This window comes from Mus musculus, chromosome 4, assembly GCF_000001635.26.
Source record: "Mus musculus strain C57BL/6J chromosome 4, GRCm38.p6 C57BL/6J".
In the NCBI taxonomy this organism is placed as follows: domain Eukaryota; kingdom Metazoa; phylum Chordata; class Mammalia; order Rodentia; family Muridae; genus Mus; species Mus musculus.
The window spans coordinates 121,062,307-121,077,500 of NC_000070.6; the positions used below are offsets into that span (position 1 = coordinate 121,062,307).

General features: G+C 41.9%; 1 protein-coding gene across 2 annotated transcripts in view; it reads right to left on the reverse strand.

The window, feature by feature from the left end:
* Nucleotides 1–15,194, reverse strand: part of Zmpste24 (zinc metallopeptidase, STE24) — a 39,013-nt gene that overhangs the window by 3,070 nt on the left and 20,749 nt on the right. For both annotated transcript variants that reach the window (XM_006503019.1, NM_172700.3), the window contains 3 exons: nt 12,167–12,351; nt 6,404–6,508; nt 3,508–3,651 (listed from right to left, as the gene is read on the reverse strand). In XM_006503019.1, the coding sequence (XP_006503082.1) occupies nt 3,508–3,651; nt 6,404–6,508; nt 12,167–12,351 (434 nt within the window). The remainder of the gene's footprint in view (nt 1–3,507; nt 3,652–6,403; nt 6,509–12,166; nt 12,352–15,194) is intronic.

Sequence of the window (15,194 nt, forward strand, 5' to 3'; positions counted from 1 at the left end):
GGGGCAGAGGCAAGTGGATTTCTGAGTTTGAGGCAGCCCCGTCTACAGAGCAAGTTCTAGGACAGCCCCAAGACTACATAGAGAAACCTTGTCCTAAAAAACTGAAAGAAAAAAAAAAACCTGTCAAAAATGTTCTTTTTTGCTTTTGCTTTTGGGGACTGGGGAGATGGCTGTGTGGGTAAAGTACTTACTGCGAGAGCCTGAGAACCCAAATTTGAATTGGTGGCTAAATGTGTGTCAGAAGCCCCAGTGCTAAGGAGTGGGGAGATGGGGTAGTTCTCAGGGGCATGCTGGGCAGCCAGGTTCAGTGACATAGGAAGATTCCTGGTGTGAATGTCTGCCCTTGGAGAGCAACAGAGGAAGGCATCCAATGTTAACTTCTGATCTCCACAGGCACACACATGGGTAAGCATTCTTATGCACAGAGCTCACTGTCTGTCTCTCTCTGCCACTAACAAATACTAGTTTCCTAATAAAGTTTGTGAGTCTCTGTTACCATCCAATTCTGCATGAAATTTCTTTCAAATCTTGAATGTACATTTTGATTTGGCTATCTGAGCCACATGAGGTGGACTGTACCTGTCACTCCAGCTACTGGGAGGGTGAGGCAGGAGTCGGAGGCCAGCCTTATTACAAGACAGTGAGACCCTATCTCACGGAAGGAAAGAAGGGAAGGGGAGAAAGGCAACCCCTACCCTAGCCTTCATTCACTGGCTCTAATAACCTTATCTCAATGTTCCCTCAGCACATGTGAGGACCTAGGTTCAGTTTTTAGAACTATAAAAAACAAGCCCCCCAAACAAACATACAATCCCTTATTCTTGTCCTTCACCTCCTGTAAGTACCCAGTCAACCAGCCTTTGATTTTTGCTCTAATACATAAATACACTAAATGACTAACCATCTGTTCTATTGTAAGTTTCCAATCATTTTTAAGAATTTATCCTAATTATGTGTATGCATGCAGCGTGGGCATGGGTTACTTGACTATAGGTGTCTGCAGATGGCAGATCCATTGGATCCAGAGCTGGAGTCACAGGCAGTGCCTGACATGAGTTCTAGGAAGAGCAGCACTGACTCTGAAACACTGAGCTAGCCCTCCAGTTGTTTTGAAAGGGCAATCCCAGGACAGCATCTCTCCTTTTAGGCCCCTTAAACTCTGACACTGCTTACAAGACATCCAGGCTAAAATAAGTAGCACCTCTGAAATAGATCTCCTAGGCAACTCAAAGCTTAAAAATCAGCTGTTAGTACATCTGTGGACTAATCACATTCCAAACCACTCTAATACTACGTTTATCTCAGCATTTGTGAAGTGAATTCAACTACTGAGTGAGGAGACAAAACAAAAAAAAAATCCTCTGAGTGGCCCAAGCAGACAGCAAGCCCTCAGCCCTCCTCCCTGCTTCTGCGGCATTGTCCTCCCAGCCCTCAGCCCTCCTCCCTGCTTCTGCGGCTCTCCTCTACTTCAGCTGGAGCTCCCCTGTACGCTGGGCGGCCAGTTAAAGAAAACTAAACATGGACTAATGGGGAAGCACAGTGATATTATTAGCCCAAAGGGGTAAGAAAATATTAGTTAAATAAATAAAACTATTAAAATGCAGGGTGCTCGAGGATTATTTATGACTATGTATGTGCAGTGACTTTACCGAAGCTGAGATATAACAAAAGCATTCTGTACCATTTTTTTTAATTGTTGCTGCTGCTGATATTTTTCGAGACAGGGTTTCTCTATGTGGCTCTGGCTGTCCTGGAACTCACTCTAAACCAGGCTGGCCTCAAACGCAGAGATCCACTTGCCTCTGCCTCCCAAGCACTGGGATTAAAGGGTACACCATCACCACCTGGCTCTGAACCATGTTTAAGCAGTAAACTACATAATGCATTTTATACATTCCTCAAAAATTAAAAAGTGTATTTTTAGGGGCTGGAGAGCTAGCTCAGCAGTTAACAGTACGTGCTGCTCTGCCAGGGGACGCAGGCTGGATTCCCAGCAGCCATGTCAGGTGGCTCACAGCTGCCTATACCTACAACTTTAGGAGAATTCACTAACTCTGGCCTCTGCTGGCACCTGCATTCACATGCACATACCATACACAAACATCATACACGTAGTTTAAAATAATAAAAATCTTAAAACCAAAAAACCAATAATTTAATGTCTATAATATAGACTAATAAATACTGTTACATTTAGTTCTGCGGTGTTGTGGACAGCCCTGGGGCTAATGATCTTTGCTGTTAACTCTGTCCTCCTGTGAGTGGCCGTGAATAAGGACTGGGTCAACACTCAGGTGATTTCCTGTAACCCTGCTTCCTATAAACCTTAATTTGTAAAATAAAGGAGAGCTGATGATTGGGCTGAAAAAAGGGAAGGTGGAGCAGAAAGTGAAAGAAGGAGAAAATGGAAGAGGGAGAAGACGCAGAGGAGGAGGAAGAAGAAAAGCAGAACAGAAGCACATAGCCTGGAGGAACCGCAAGTTCTAAGGGGTCTCATTGATGTGGAAGATGGTAGTGTATCTGCCCAATCTAGGCCCACAGCATGTAACCATATTAACTGAGTCCTGTTTTCATTGCTCGGGCATATTTGGGAGGAGATTTACTGCAACACTGTGGACATCACTTTACAGCTAGTTCCCTTATAACTTTTACTCTAGAGCAGCGGTTCTCAACCTGTGGATCTTTTGGGGGTCAAATCTTTTTGGGGTCAAACAACCATTTCACAGAAGTCTCATATCAGATATTCTGCATATCATGTATTTATAACTCATAACAGTAGCAAACTTACAGTCACAAAGTAGCAACAAGAACAATTTTATGGTTGGATGTCACAACATAAAGGAACTGTATTAAAGGGTCGCAGCGTTAGGAAGGTTGAGAGCCAAGTCTTTAGAACTTGTCTCAAGGATGAATGGAGGTTCCTCAAGATCACCAATATTATTTCTTGGTTTCATCTGGAAGCCTTAGCAAATGCCAAGAGATTCTGCTCTGAAATACAGTCTCATCAACATGTCTTATCACACGTGCACGATCTGCTCCTGATTAGCTTCTAAGCTCACTAGTGAAATACCCACTTTTGGCTTAGTGGGTCCTGGAAGGAACTTTAGAGTTGCTGTGAACAGTCAGAGGAACACTGTCACACAGCTCTTTCCAGGCTAGCTGTCACCTATTCAGTTATAATTTGTCTTGTCCTCTCACACACAGATTTCTCACACCTACACTGGTGATCACATGGCTGGACTCCAGCTCCTGCAGCTCTGAGGTACACAACAAGGTTTTGGTTGCTAGGCGCCACCTCTCTCATTTATCTCCTGACAGTGTTATGAGCACTCAGTTACTTCAGTTACTTCCTCTCAGGTTTCCCGGCTACTTTTATACTGTCCAATCTGTCAGTGAGGAACTAGAAGATTATAGAACTTTATTTATTTTTTTACACTACCCCAAAGAGTCTAGATTTGAAACAGGCAAAAACTATATTATATGGTAGTTTTAAAAAGCATACATTACCTCATTGTAAGGTGAGAAAATAAACTGAAAGATGATCAAGAGTCCGATCAGAGTGGGTTGGCTGTCATAAAAACCAAAGGCGGCAAAAAGTTCCCTTCGACCAATTAATACAGCAAACAAGAAAAAACACAGGAAAGAATTCATCTAGAAAAGAGGGCACAACACTGTATGTTACCAGGATGCTAAGCAAACCTGTAGTGCATTTTCTTGATTGATGTGGGAGGGCCCAGCTCACTATGGATGTTGCCACCCCTGGGCAGGTGGTCCTAGATTGTACAAGAAAGCAGGCTAAGCAAGCCATGAGGAGCAAGGCAATAAGCAATGTTCCTTTATGCATTAGAGGTTCTCAACTTAATATTGCAACCCTTTAATATATTTACTTCCTCATGTTGTGGTGATCCCCAACAGTAAAATTATTTTGTTGCTATTTCATAACTATAATTTTGCTACTGTTATAAGTTGTAATGTAAATATCTGATGTGCAAGATATCTGATATGGGACCCCCAAAGGTGTCAAGATCCACAGGCTGAGAACCATTGCAGGCAGATATATATATGAGAGAAACACAACTTCCCAAGTTGCTTTGGTCATGGCATTTTATCACTGCAATAGAAACCATAACTAAGGTTAAGTGGGTCTTGCTAGGTAGCCCATGCTGGCTTCACAATCACAATCCTTCTGCCTCTGGTAGGAGGCATTCAAAGCATATACTTTTAATCTTCTTTTTTTTTTTTTTTTTTTGAGACAGGGTTTCTCTGTGTAGCCCCGGTTGTCCTGGAACTCACTCTGTAGACCAGGCTGGCCTTGAACTCAGAAATCCACCTGCCTCTGCCTCCGGAGTGCTGGGATTACAGGCGTGTGCCACCACTGCCTGGCTTCACATTTTTAATCTTAAAATTTTATTTATAACACATATAATAACATGTTATGCTAGCACCAGCTGAAGTGCCGAAATGCCTGCCATGGAAGAAGATTTTAGTGCTGGGGAGAGAGCTCAGCAGGTAAAAGCACTGGCTGCTCTTGCAAAGAATTTGGGTTTGGTTTCCAGCACCAACATCATGTGGCTTAGAACCATCTTTAAGTCCAGCTCCAGGGGATCCTAAGCTTCTGGGCTTCTGTGGGCACCTGCCCTCAAGTACACATATCCATATACAGACATACATATCTACACTTGAAAAATAATCACAACAAAATGCTCTTAAAAATTTTATTTTAAGCCGGGCGTGGTGGCGCACGCCTTTAATTCCAGCACACCGGAGGCAGAGGCAGGCGGATTTCTGAGTTGGAGGCCAGCCTGGTCTACAAAGTGAGCTCCAAGACAGCCAGGACTATACAGAGAAACCCTGTCTTGAAAAAACAAAAAACAAACAAACAAACAAAAAAAAAAAACAACAAAAACAAAAAAAACAAAAAAAATTTATTTTACAAACGAGTCTTTTAAAACCTTTAAAAAGTAGATCAAAATATATAGAAACCATGCAGTGGTGGCACACATCTTTAATCCCAGCACTCAAGAGGCAAAGGCCAATAAGACCTCTGAGTTTGAGGCTAGTCTGGTCTACAAAGTGAGTTAAAATGTCTATTTTTTTACACTTATGATTTGCTTATTTTTGTTGCATGTGTACGTGTCTTTGCAGCAGTGTGTATGTCATGGCAAGCATGTGGAGGTCAGAAGGACAGCCTGCAGGAGTTAGTTCTTGCCTTCTAAAAGGTGGGCCCCAGGAATCAATCTAATATTGTCAGACTTGGTGGCAAGTGCCTTTGTATGCTGAACAATCTCACCAAGTTTAAAAAGCATTTTAATGTACAACTTGCCTAGTTCTTTCTGTTCCTTTGGTTTTCACACTCACATATCTGAGCAGCTATGGGAGTAAGAGCGACGATGGTAACAGCGGTGAACACTAACATGTACTCACCTTGCTCCCGGGACATCCCAAACTCTGGCAGGACTATCCACATCTGTCTTAACCAGCACTATGCTGTATTATTCAATGAAGAAATGGAGGCAGAGAGAAATTAAGGAATTGCCTCAGATCACTCAGGGAGCCACAAAGAGAAGCCAGGTAGCTTAGCCTCAAAGTTGTGATCCTCCTGCCTCAGCTTCCTGAATGGATTACAAGGCTGTAACACGCTCCTGGCCTGAGGTCTGTCTTAACCCATCATTATATAATCGCTTGGGCCTGGCATGCTTTATGTACTTACTTGGCTTTTCTCTTTATGTAGCTCAGTCTGGCCTGGGCATTGCTGTATAGTTCAAAACAGTCTTCAGCTTCTAACATTTTTTTTTTTTTGTGGCTAATATCCATTTTTTTTTTTCCATTTTTTATTAGGTATTTAATTTTTTTTTTCCATTTTTTATTAGGTATTTAAAGCGTCTAACATTTTTTAACTTATCTTGTTTATGCTTATGTGTGTGCACAAGAACTCATGCCACAGTGCAAGAGCAGAGGGTCAGAGGACAGATTAAGGGAGCTGGTTCTTCCTTCCATTATGTGAGTCCTGGGGTCGAACTTAGGCTTGGTAGCAAGTACCTTCAACTCTTAGGCCAGTTTGTCAGCCCCGTCAACCTGAGATCTTTCTGCCTGGGTCTCCTGAGCTCTTAAGATTACAGGTGGAGCAGGGCAGTGGTGACACATTTCTGAGTTTGACGCCAGCCTGGTCTACATAGTGAGTTCCAGGATAGCAGGAGCTATATGGAAAAACCATGTCTTAAAAAAACAAAAACAAAACAAAACAAAACAAAAAAAGATAACAGGTGGAAGGTAAAGGCAGAAGGATCAAGAGTTCAAGGTCATCCTTGGCTACATAGTGAACACCAGGCCAGTTTCAACTACATGAGACGCTGTTTCAAACAAAGCAAAACAAAATAAAACAAAACTGTCATGCCAAACTTACCTGACTAATAATGATATTTTTTACTGTGTGTCCCAACTTCCAGTGTCCCAGTTCATGGCCAAGCACAGCCAGTACCTCCTCATTTTTACAACCTTGTTTCTTATTCTGAATCAAAGAAAAAAGGAAAACTGATTAGAAACCTTTAATTCATTTATATCTTTAGCCTTGACCCATCTAATCAAACAACCAGACTTTAGTATAGAACTTTGCTTAACAGAGCATTCACTCCATGTGAGATATTTTGTTATGTCCCAACAACAGAAATATAAACAAGACAGGCTCCAGCTTCACTAAGTTTAATTCCCTAGACGAACTTAGATTGGGTAAAAGAAAAATTGGAAAAAGCATAAATCTTTATCAATAAGGTAAGGGTTAAACAAGTCATATGAAACGACTTGGCAGCCACATCCTAAACCCATTAGAAACCTCATCCTCCAAGTTTGTCTGGACATAGAAACCGATGGTGGCCATGATGAGGTCAAGTAACAGTTATGTATACATCCATTGGATGCGCTGACAGGAAGCACAGCACGGTATTAGGAGCAGTCGACTGTATCAAAGATAGATAACTGTGACTTGACTATGTATTCATTAGTTAGTTAGTTAATTAATCAAATTATTTATTTATCTCTGGCTGTCCTGGAACTCACTCTGAAGACTAGGTTGGCCTCGAACTCAGAGATCCACTTGCCTCTGCCTTTGAAGTGCTGAGATTAAAGGTGTGCACCACCATCACCTGACAGCTTGACTACTTTATACCTTTCTCAGGACTCAAAAACATACCAGTAATGGCAATTTAAAAATAGAGCCCCAGGAAGCTGGAGAGATGGCTCAGAGGTTAAGAGCACTGACTGCTCTTCCAGAGGTCTTGAGTTCAATTCTCAGCAACCACATGGTGGCTCACAACCATCTGTAATGGGATCAGATGCCCTCTTCTGGTGTGTCTGAAGACAGCTACAGTGTACTCATCATATATATCTTTAAAAAAAAAAAGAGCCTCAGGAGTAGGGACATAGAGAGCCTGATGGTTGAACACTTGCCTAATGTGTACAAGGGTATGGTTCTAATTCCCAGCATAACAACAACAAAAATAGGGCAGGACATCGGAGGGATAAATTTTAGGCGCTCGCCTTTAATCCCAGCACTTGGGAGGTGGAGGCAGGCAGATTTCTGAGTTTGAGGCCAGCCTGGTCTAAAAAGTGAGTTCCAGGACAGCCAGGGCTACACAGAGAAACCCTGTCTTGAAAAAACCAAAAACCAAAACACAACAAAACAAAAAGCTGGGTAGGATAGCTCATGCATATGATACACTCAGGAGCTTGAAGCAGAGGGCCCCAAATTTGAAGCCAAACTAGGCTGTATAGCAAGGCCCACGCCAATATGGGCCACATACATCATTCTACTGCATTGTGTGTGTGTGTGTGTGTGTGTGTGTGTACATATTCACATGCTTGTGGTGCATGTGAATGCAGGTGTGCATCTTAGCCCTGAGACAAGCTCTCACACAGAAGCTCAGTTTTGGCTGTCAGTAGGACCTGCCTGTCTCCATGCCTGGCTGTTTACAAGGGTGCCCGGGATTCAGATTCTGGGCCTCAAGTTTGTAGAACAACTCTTACCCACTGGGACATCTTCCCAGTCATTCAATATTGTCTTCAGCCAACCAATCCACCCACCCACCCACCCACCCACGGGCCGACCCATTTGTTGCTCTTAAAGAGGGCCCAGGTTGATTCCCAGCACACACATGGTGACTCAAAAATCCTACATAACCCCAGTTCCAGGATATCTGATTCCCTCTTCTGTCCTCTCCAGGTACCAGTCATGCACATGGTGCATTCATACATGTAGGCAAAACACACACACACACACACACACACACACACACACACACACACACACACGCATGAATAAGATAAAACAAAACCAACCAACCAACCAATCAAACTAAGAGGGCTTTCTGCTCTTCTAGAGAATTTGGGTTTGGTTCCCGATATCCCTGTCAAGTGGCTCACAATTGCCTCTAAGTCTGGCTGCAGAGGACCCAGACACTTTTCTCTGGACTATGCACTTACCCACACACAACTCTCATACACATAACAATAAATTAGTCCTTTAAAAATTCAAAGGCACTAGGCTGGTCTGGAGAGATGGCTCAGTGTTAAAGGCACTGGATATTCTTTCAATTCCCAGCACTCAGATGGCAGCTCACAACTGTCTGTAACTTCAGTTCCAGGATATCTGACACCCTTACACAGACATACATGCAGGCAAACCATCAATGTCCATAAAATAATAAATAAATAAATAATTTTAAAAAAAAATCAGAGGCACTAACCCCTTTACCATATTATTTAATCCTTGCACAGAAATTGTCTCATCTAGATATTCATAACAGGTACAGGCACCTTGCCAGATCATCCCTTTAAAATGAAAATAAATACTCAAATGACAATTATTATTTTCCAGAGCTTAAAAGAAAAAGCACAAGAGATTTCATGGGCATTTTAATTTCAGCTCAGAACTCTGAACAGCGAGCATCTTGGAATTACCATTTCCCAGACACAAGAGAACTTGCACTATTCTGATTCTGCCCCACTCCCATCCAAGGACATCTGGTACCAACTGGAGGTGTTTTGGTTGTAATATGTGAGTGCATAAAAGAAGTGTCACTGAATGGTCCATCCTTTCGTCTCAGCTCCAAACTTTTTCTCTGTAACTCCTTCCATGGGTATTTTGTTCCCTATTCTAAGAAGGAATGAAGTATCTACGTGTTGGTCTTCCTTCTTCTTGATTTTTTTGTGTTTTGCAAATTGTATCTTGGGTATTCTAAGTTTCTGGGCACTTATCAGTGAGTGCATATCAAGTGAGTTTTTTTGTGACTGGGTTACCTCACTCAGGATGATATCCTCCAGATATATCTATTTGCCTAAGAATTTCATAAATTCAGGGCTGGTGAGATGGCTCAGTGGGTAAGAGCACCCGACTGCTCTTCCGAAGGTTCAGAGTTCAAATCCCAGCAACCACATGGTGGCTCACAACCATCCATAACAAGATCTGACTCCCTCTTCTGGATTGTCTGAAGACAGCTACAGTGTACTTACATATAATAAATAAATGAACCTTTAAAAAAAAAAAGAATTAAAAAAAAAAAAAAGAATTTCATAAATTCATTGTTTTTAATAGCTGAGTAGTACTCCATTGAGTAAATGTACCACATTTTCTGTATCCATTCCTCCACTCGGGGATCCATCCCATAATCAGCCACCAAACGCAGACACTATTGCATATGCCAGCAAGATTTTGCTGACAGGACCCTGATATAGCTGTCTCATATAAGGCTATGCCAATGCCTGGCAAACACAGAAGTGGATGCTCACAGTCATCTATTGGATGGAACACAGGGCCCCCAATGGAGGAGCTGGAGAAAGTACCCAAGGAGCTGAAGGGGTCTGCAACCCTATAGGTGGAACAACAATATGAACTAAACAGTACCCCCAGAGCTCATGTCTCTAGCTGCATATGAAGCAAAAGATGGCCTAGTCGGCCATCATTGGTAAGAGAGGCCCTTGGTCTTGCAAACTTTATATGCCCCAGTACAGGGGAACGCCAGGGCCAAGAAATGGGAGTGGGTGGGTAGGGGAGCAGGGCGAGGGGAGGGTATAGGGGACTTTCAGGATAGCATTCTAATAAAAAATTGAAAAAAAAAAAGAAAATTAAAAAAAAAAGTAGTGTCACTGGTTTCAAGTGGAGATAAGCCATAGAAGCTGCCAAACATCACAACAAGGTACTATCCAGTCCAATAATGCCAAGGTTGAAAAACACTGCCAGCCTTACTTTTGCCTGAAGGAATCAGAAGTTCAGAAAGCTTAAATCACTTGTCCAGAGCTATGTAGCTGCTGAGTGAATAGGGATTTATAATTGTCTCACATGGGAACAGATGAAGGGCATATGCAATCCCACATATAAATAACTAGGGGTTATTTCTGAAGACTATTATTATTATTTCTTGCTATCCCCTCCTCATCCATTTATATTATATTTTAAATTTTATTAGTCAGCATTAGCTGACCTCATCCAGCAATGCTTTTAGATTCTCAGGTCCAATTTAAGAAAAGTTTTCTTGGGGCTGGATGTGGTGGCACAGGCCTTTAATACCAGCACTTAAAGGCAGAGACAGGTGGATCTCTGAATTTGAGGCCAGCCTCATCTATACAGTGAGTTTCTGGGCACCCAGGGCTATGTATAGAGAACCTGTCTTAAAAACAAACAAACAAATGAATAAACAGGAAAGTTTTCTTGGGCTGGTGAGACAACTCAATGGGTTACAAAGGTCTTTGCCCAAAAGCCTGGAGACTTGAGTTTAGTCCCTGGAACTCAAGAAAAGGTGGAAGTAGAGAATCAGTGCCACAAAATTGTTCTCTGATCTCTAGACATGTGCTATGGTATACACATATGCACTCATTCATAAAATAAATCTAAAAAAAAGTTAGACTTCTCTTCTAACCCCAGTGCTTTCCTGAGTGCTGGATTAGAGGTGTGATCCATCATAACTTGTGTCTTGTACATGCTAGGCAAGCACTTTACCAACAGAGCTACATTCCCATTCCCTACTTTTGTATACTTTTGACAGCCCTGGCATGTTCTCCGTAGACCAGGCTAGCCTCGAATCACTTGTTTCTGCCTCCTGGGTACTTCAATTAAATTAAAGGTATGCACCACCTTCCCCTGACTACTTTTATATTTTTAATGCCAAGCAAAAGAGTTCAGTAGAAAGCATATGTTTCTTAAGTGATAAAAGCAAATAAAACCGATTCAATTACATAATGTACCCAAGGATCCTCACTGACTAAATGACAGGACCAGGTCTTGACTCTGTCTACTGCCAAAGTAAAGCCAGGAAAACCTATTAACTGTATGCCTCAGTTACACAAAAGCTAAATGTTTATCCCTTACTTTGTCTGCAGAAATTCTTTGATCATAAACATAAAAGTAATATGGGCCAATGAGATGGGTCATTGGGTAAAGGTCAGGGATAACAGGCCCCCAGACCTGAACACAACTGACTCCATAAAACTTAGTACATAGACAGCACCACTTGCCAAAAAATGAAAACAAAAGGCCTGATCCATCAAAGTCCACAGTTGTGGGAATTCTCTAAATGTACTCACCTTGCTTTTTTGCTTCTGTAATTTCACTTCTCACTAACTGTTCTTGTTAACTGAAGCATGTCAACTCAGGTATGGTTTCTGTGCTTAAAAGTTCACCCTAAGAAAGGCTATATTGGGGCTATGGTGATTACACTGAGTAGTTGCCCGCTGCTACAAAGACTTTTATTGGCTTCAAGCTGTGTCTGAGCAGTCTTCCCTGGTGGATACTCCACAATTGTCACCTGTACTGGCTAGCTGAGTATAATCCCCAGGACTGACAATGTAGAGAAAAATCAACTACAAGTTGTCCTGATTTCCATTTTTACCATGGTGTACACACACACACACACACACACACTCTCTCTCTCTCTCTTTCTCTCTCTCTCGCACAGAAAAAGCTATTACATAATATTTTAAAAACTAAGGTCTTTCGGTTTTAATATGTACATCTTATGAAAGTTTGGTGGCTTAGCATGTGGGAATGGTAGACATTTCTCACAAACAGCAGCACCTTAAGAGTTGTAGTGTTTGTACTTGGTCTCTGTGAGGCCCACACACTGCATGGAAACTTGTATTATTATTATAAGTCAAAGGCTCCGAGGAAGAAAGAACTTACTTTCACTTTAGCTTTTACTTCTTCACTGTCCCCTTCACCTTCATTGCGGGCTTCCATGCCAGACTCCTCCTGGTTGTCTTTGTTTGGTACAGAGTACTCTTCTAGTAGAGTGTCAAACAAAACTATTCTCTTGTTCTTGAAGAAGCCATAAAAGTAAGCATTGCTGTGGGAGGAACGCTTAGATCCTATGGAAGACAGTCCAAAGCAGGGAACAGTTAAAACACCAGGGGTCCTTTGGAACTAGTGGGAAGGGCATTAACACTGAAAGGCTGTATTAATATAATTCAATAGCAGCAGTGGGGTGGCTGTCACCCTGCTCCACTTATGCTCCCTGGTGTGTAGCAATAGTAAAATAAGCCAAAGTACCCAACAGTGTGAAATGATTAAACTGCAGCAAAGCTATGGAATGGAATTTTAAGCAGCCAGAAAAAAAATATTTATATATAGTGGAATTTAGCAAGAGAAAATCTCACCAAAGTATAGTGAAGAATACAAAATGCCACACATATATAAGGTTACCATATTATTAAAAGATGTGCATGTCAACAGAATGGCATAAACCCAAGTCTATGAGAAAAAATACCAAAGTAAGGAAATGTAGTTCATGGGGACCCAGAAGTATGGATTTTGTCTCTGTTCTCAGTTTTCTTTTTAAAAAAGAAGACACCTGTTATCAGAGAATGCTCTGTTAAGACTGGAAGACAACATATCAAAACTTTCAAGAGAAGCTGAGAGTTCCTGAACTGTGGTACATATTACTTTCTACTTTATGTATTTCTACAATTTCCAAATGTTCTTCATTGTGGTATGAGAACGGGTCAATTACCAGCAGCCACATGGTGACTCAACCAACTATAACTTTAGTTCCAATGGATCCAGGGATCCAACAGCCTCTTCTGACCTCTGAGAGAGCATTAAGCACACATGTAGTACACAGACATCCATTTGAACATAACATTCATATACATAAAATGAAAAATAAATCTAAAAAATAAAACAACCCATAAAAATCTTTTAAAAGAAAAGGAACTCACAAGTTGTGACTCTTTCTTTCACCCAACAAGGCCACTTTGGTTCTTCCTAAACTTGGTCTGCTCGGACTTCTCCTGCCTGTACCTGAATTGTGAGCATTTGGACAAAGCTTCAAAATCCCCATCTAAGATCTTTGGAATCTCGCTTTAAACAATTTCCTTCAGGATCGCTTTTAGGTTATATGGATCTGCCTGCTTCTCAATGTAGTCAGTGCTATGAACATGAACAAGCCAAGTTCATACCCATTTGTAAGCTGCTACTCAGAATGTCGATTAAGGGCTTTCATATGTTTTGTTGGCCATCTTGTCCCTTCCCATAGACCTGAGAAATAGTCCTGTGTGTGATGCAAAACCAGTAACTGTATGAGGGGTTTCTAACAATATGCAGCTATAGGAGAAGCCCTGGGATAGACCTCAACTTCTTTGTATTCTATAAGGAATTTAAAATTTTAATTTGTGTGTGTGTGGGGTTGGGGGCAGGGATTGGAGACCAGACGATCCTTGGAGCTGCAGATACAGGTGTTTATGGGACTTCCTACCCATTAGGGAGTTGCTCAGATCCAAACTTACTCCTCATGGTTTCAAGGCAAGTACTCTTAACTGCTGATCCAACTCTCCAGGCTAGATTATTTATTTTTGTGTGTATGCATGTACCTTGGCTAATGTGGAGATCGGAGGACAACCTGCAGGAATTGGTTCTCTCTTCCTACCATGTGAGTTCTAGTGTTCAGCGCAGTCCTCAGACGTGGAGGCGAGTGCGTCTAATTACTGAACCACCCTCCACCCATTATTTGTTGTTTTAGAATTAAAAGTTTTTATGAACGTGTATGAGTGTGTGTATACACACATTTGTGAGTGCCTGTAGAGGCCAAAAGAGGGCAAAGAATCCTCAGGGGGCCAGAGAGGTTGTGAGCCAACCAGTATGGGTGCTGGGAACCAAACTCTGGGCCTCTGGAAGAGCAGCAAATGTCCTTAACTGCCGAGCCTTCTCTTCAAGCCCGAGATTCTCATATCTTTATGCCTCTTCTCCTGTCCACTACTGAATCTCCTTTCAGAGCTCAGGGAATTTCACCCAGTGAAGATCTCATGAGACTACTTCTCATTTGGGAAACATAAGAGCCAGGTATTTGCTTCCTCAGGAACTCCTGGCAACTAGCCCCGTGCACCAGCTTAGTGGGTGAGATGTAGCCCTGAGAATTCTGAATAATCAGAGTCACACAAAGAAGCAAAGCAGTCAAGAATTCATTCTGCAACTGCCAGTGACAGAGATGCTATGGTTTTACTTAACACAAACCAAATACCTCCCCCCAAAACAAACAAAATAAAATACTTATTTTAATTATTTTTAGATTTATTTATATGTATGGGTGTGTACCATGTGTGTGTCTGGTGCCTACAAGGCCAGAAGAGGGTGAGAGATCCCCCAGTACTAGAGTTCTAGTTGTTAGTCACCGCACTGATGCTGGGAATTGAATTTGGGTCCTCTGAAAGATCAACAAATGCTCTTAACCACTAAACCGTCTTTCCAGCCTCCACTACTTTTAAAAAATGTATTTATATGTTTGTATGTGTAGGTACACCTATGTGTGGACATGTATACCTCTACATGTGTGCTGGGGTGACAGGGACTGCCTGCAGTAGGCTGGAATGGAAACATCTCAGAAGCCCATGGCTGCTCCTTATAAAAAGATGGCATCTGGATCCCGAGAAGCAGGAGACACATCCCTGCAGGGGACCCACCATCTAAAATAAGCAATTGCCTGCAGTAGGCCGGGATGGAGACATCTCAGTAGCTTTCGGCAACTCTTTGTGAAAAAAACCAGTTGTTCCCATTTCTCCTAACCTTAGCCCCGACAATGGCTGTATAGATTTCATTTGTACATGACTGCTTTTCAGTTGGTCCTGATGTACATAATTATTCTATTATATCTGACTTTCCTACTTCTTTCTCCTACTGCTTTTGTGAATTCTGTGAAACTAGATGTTCCCTGATGCAA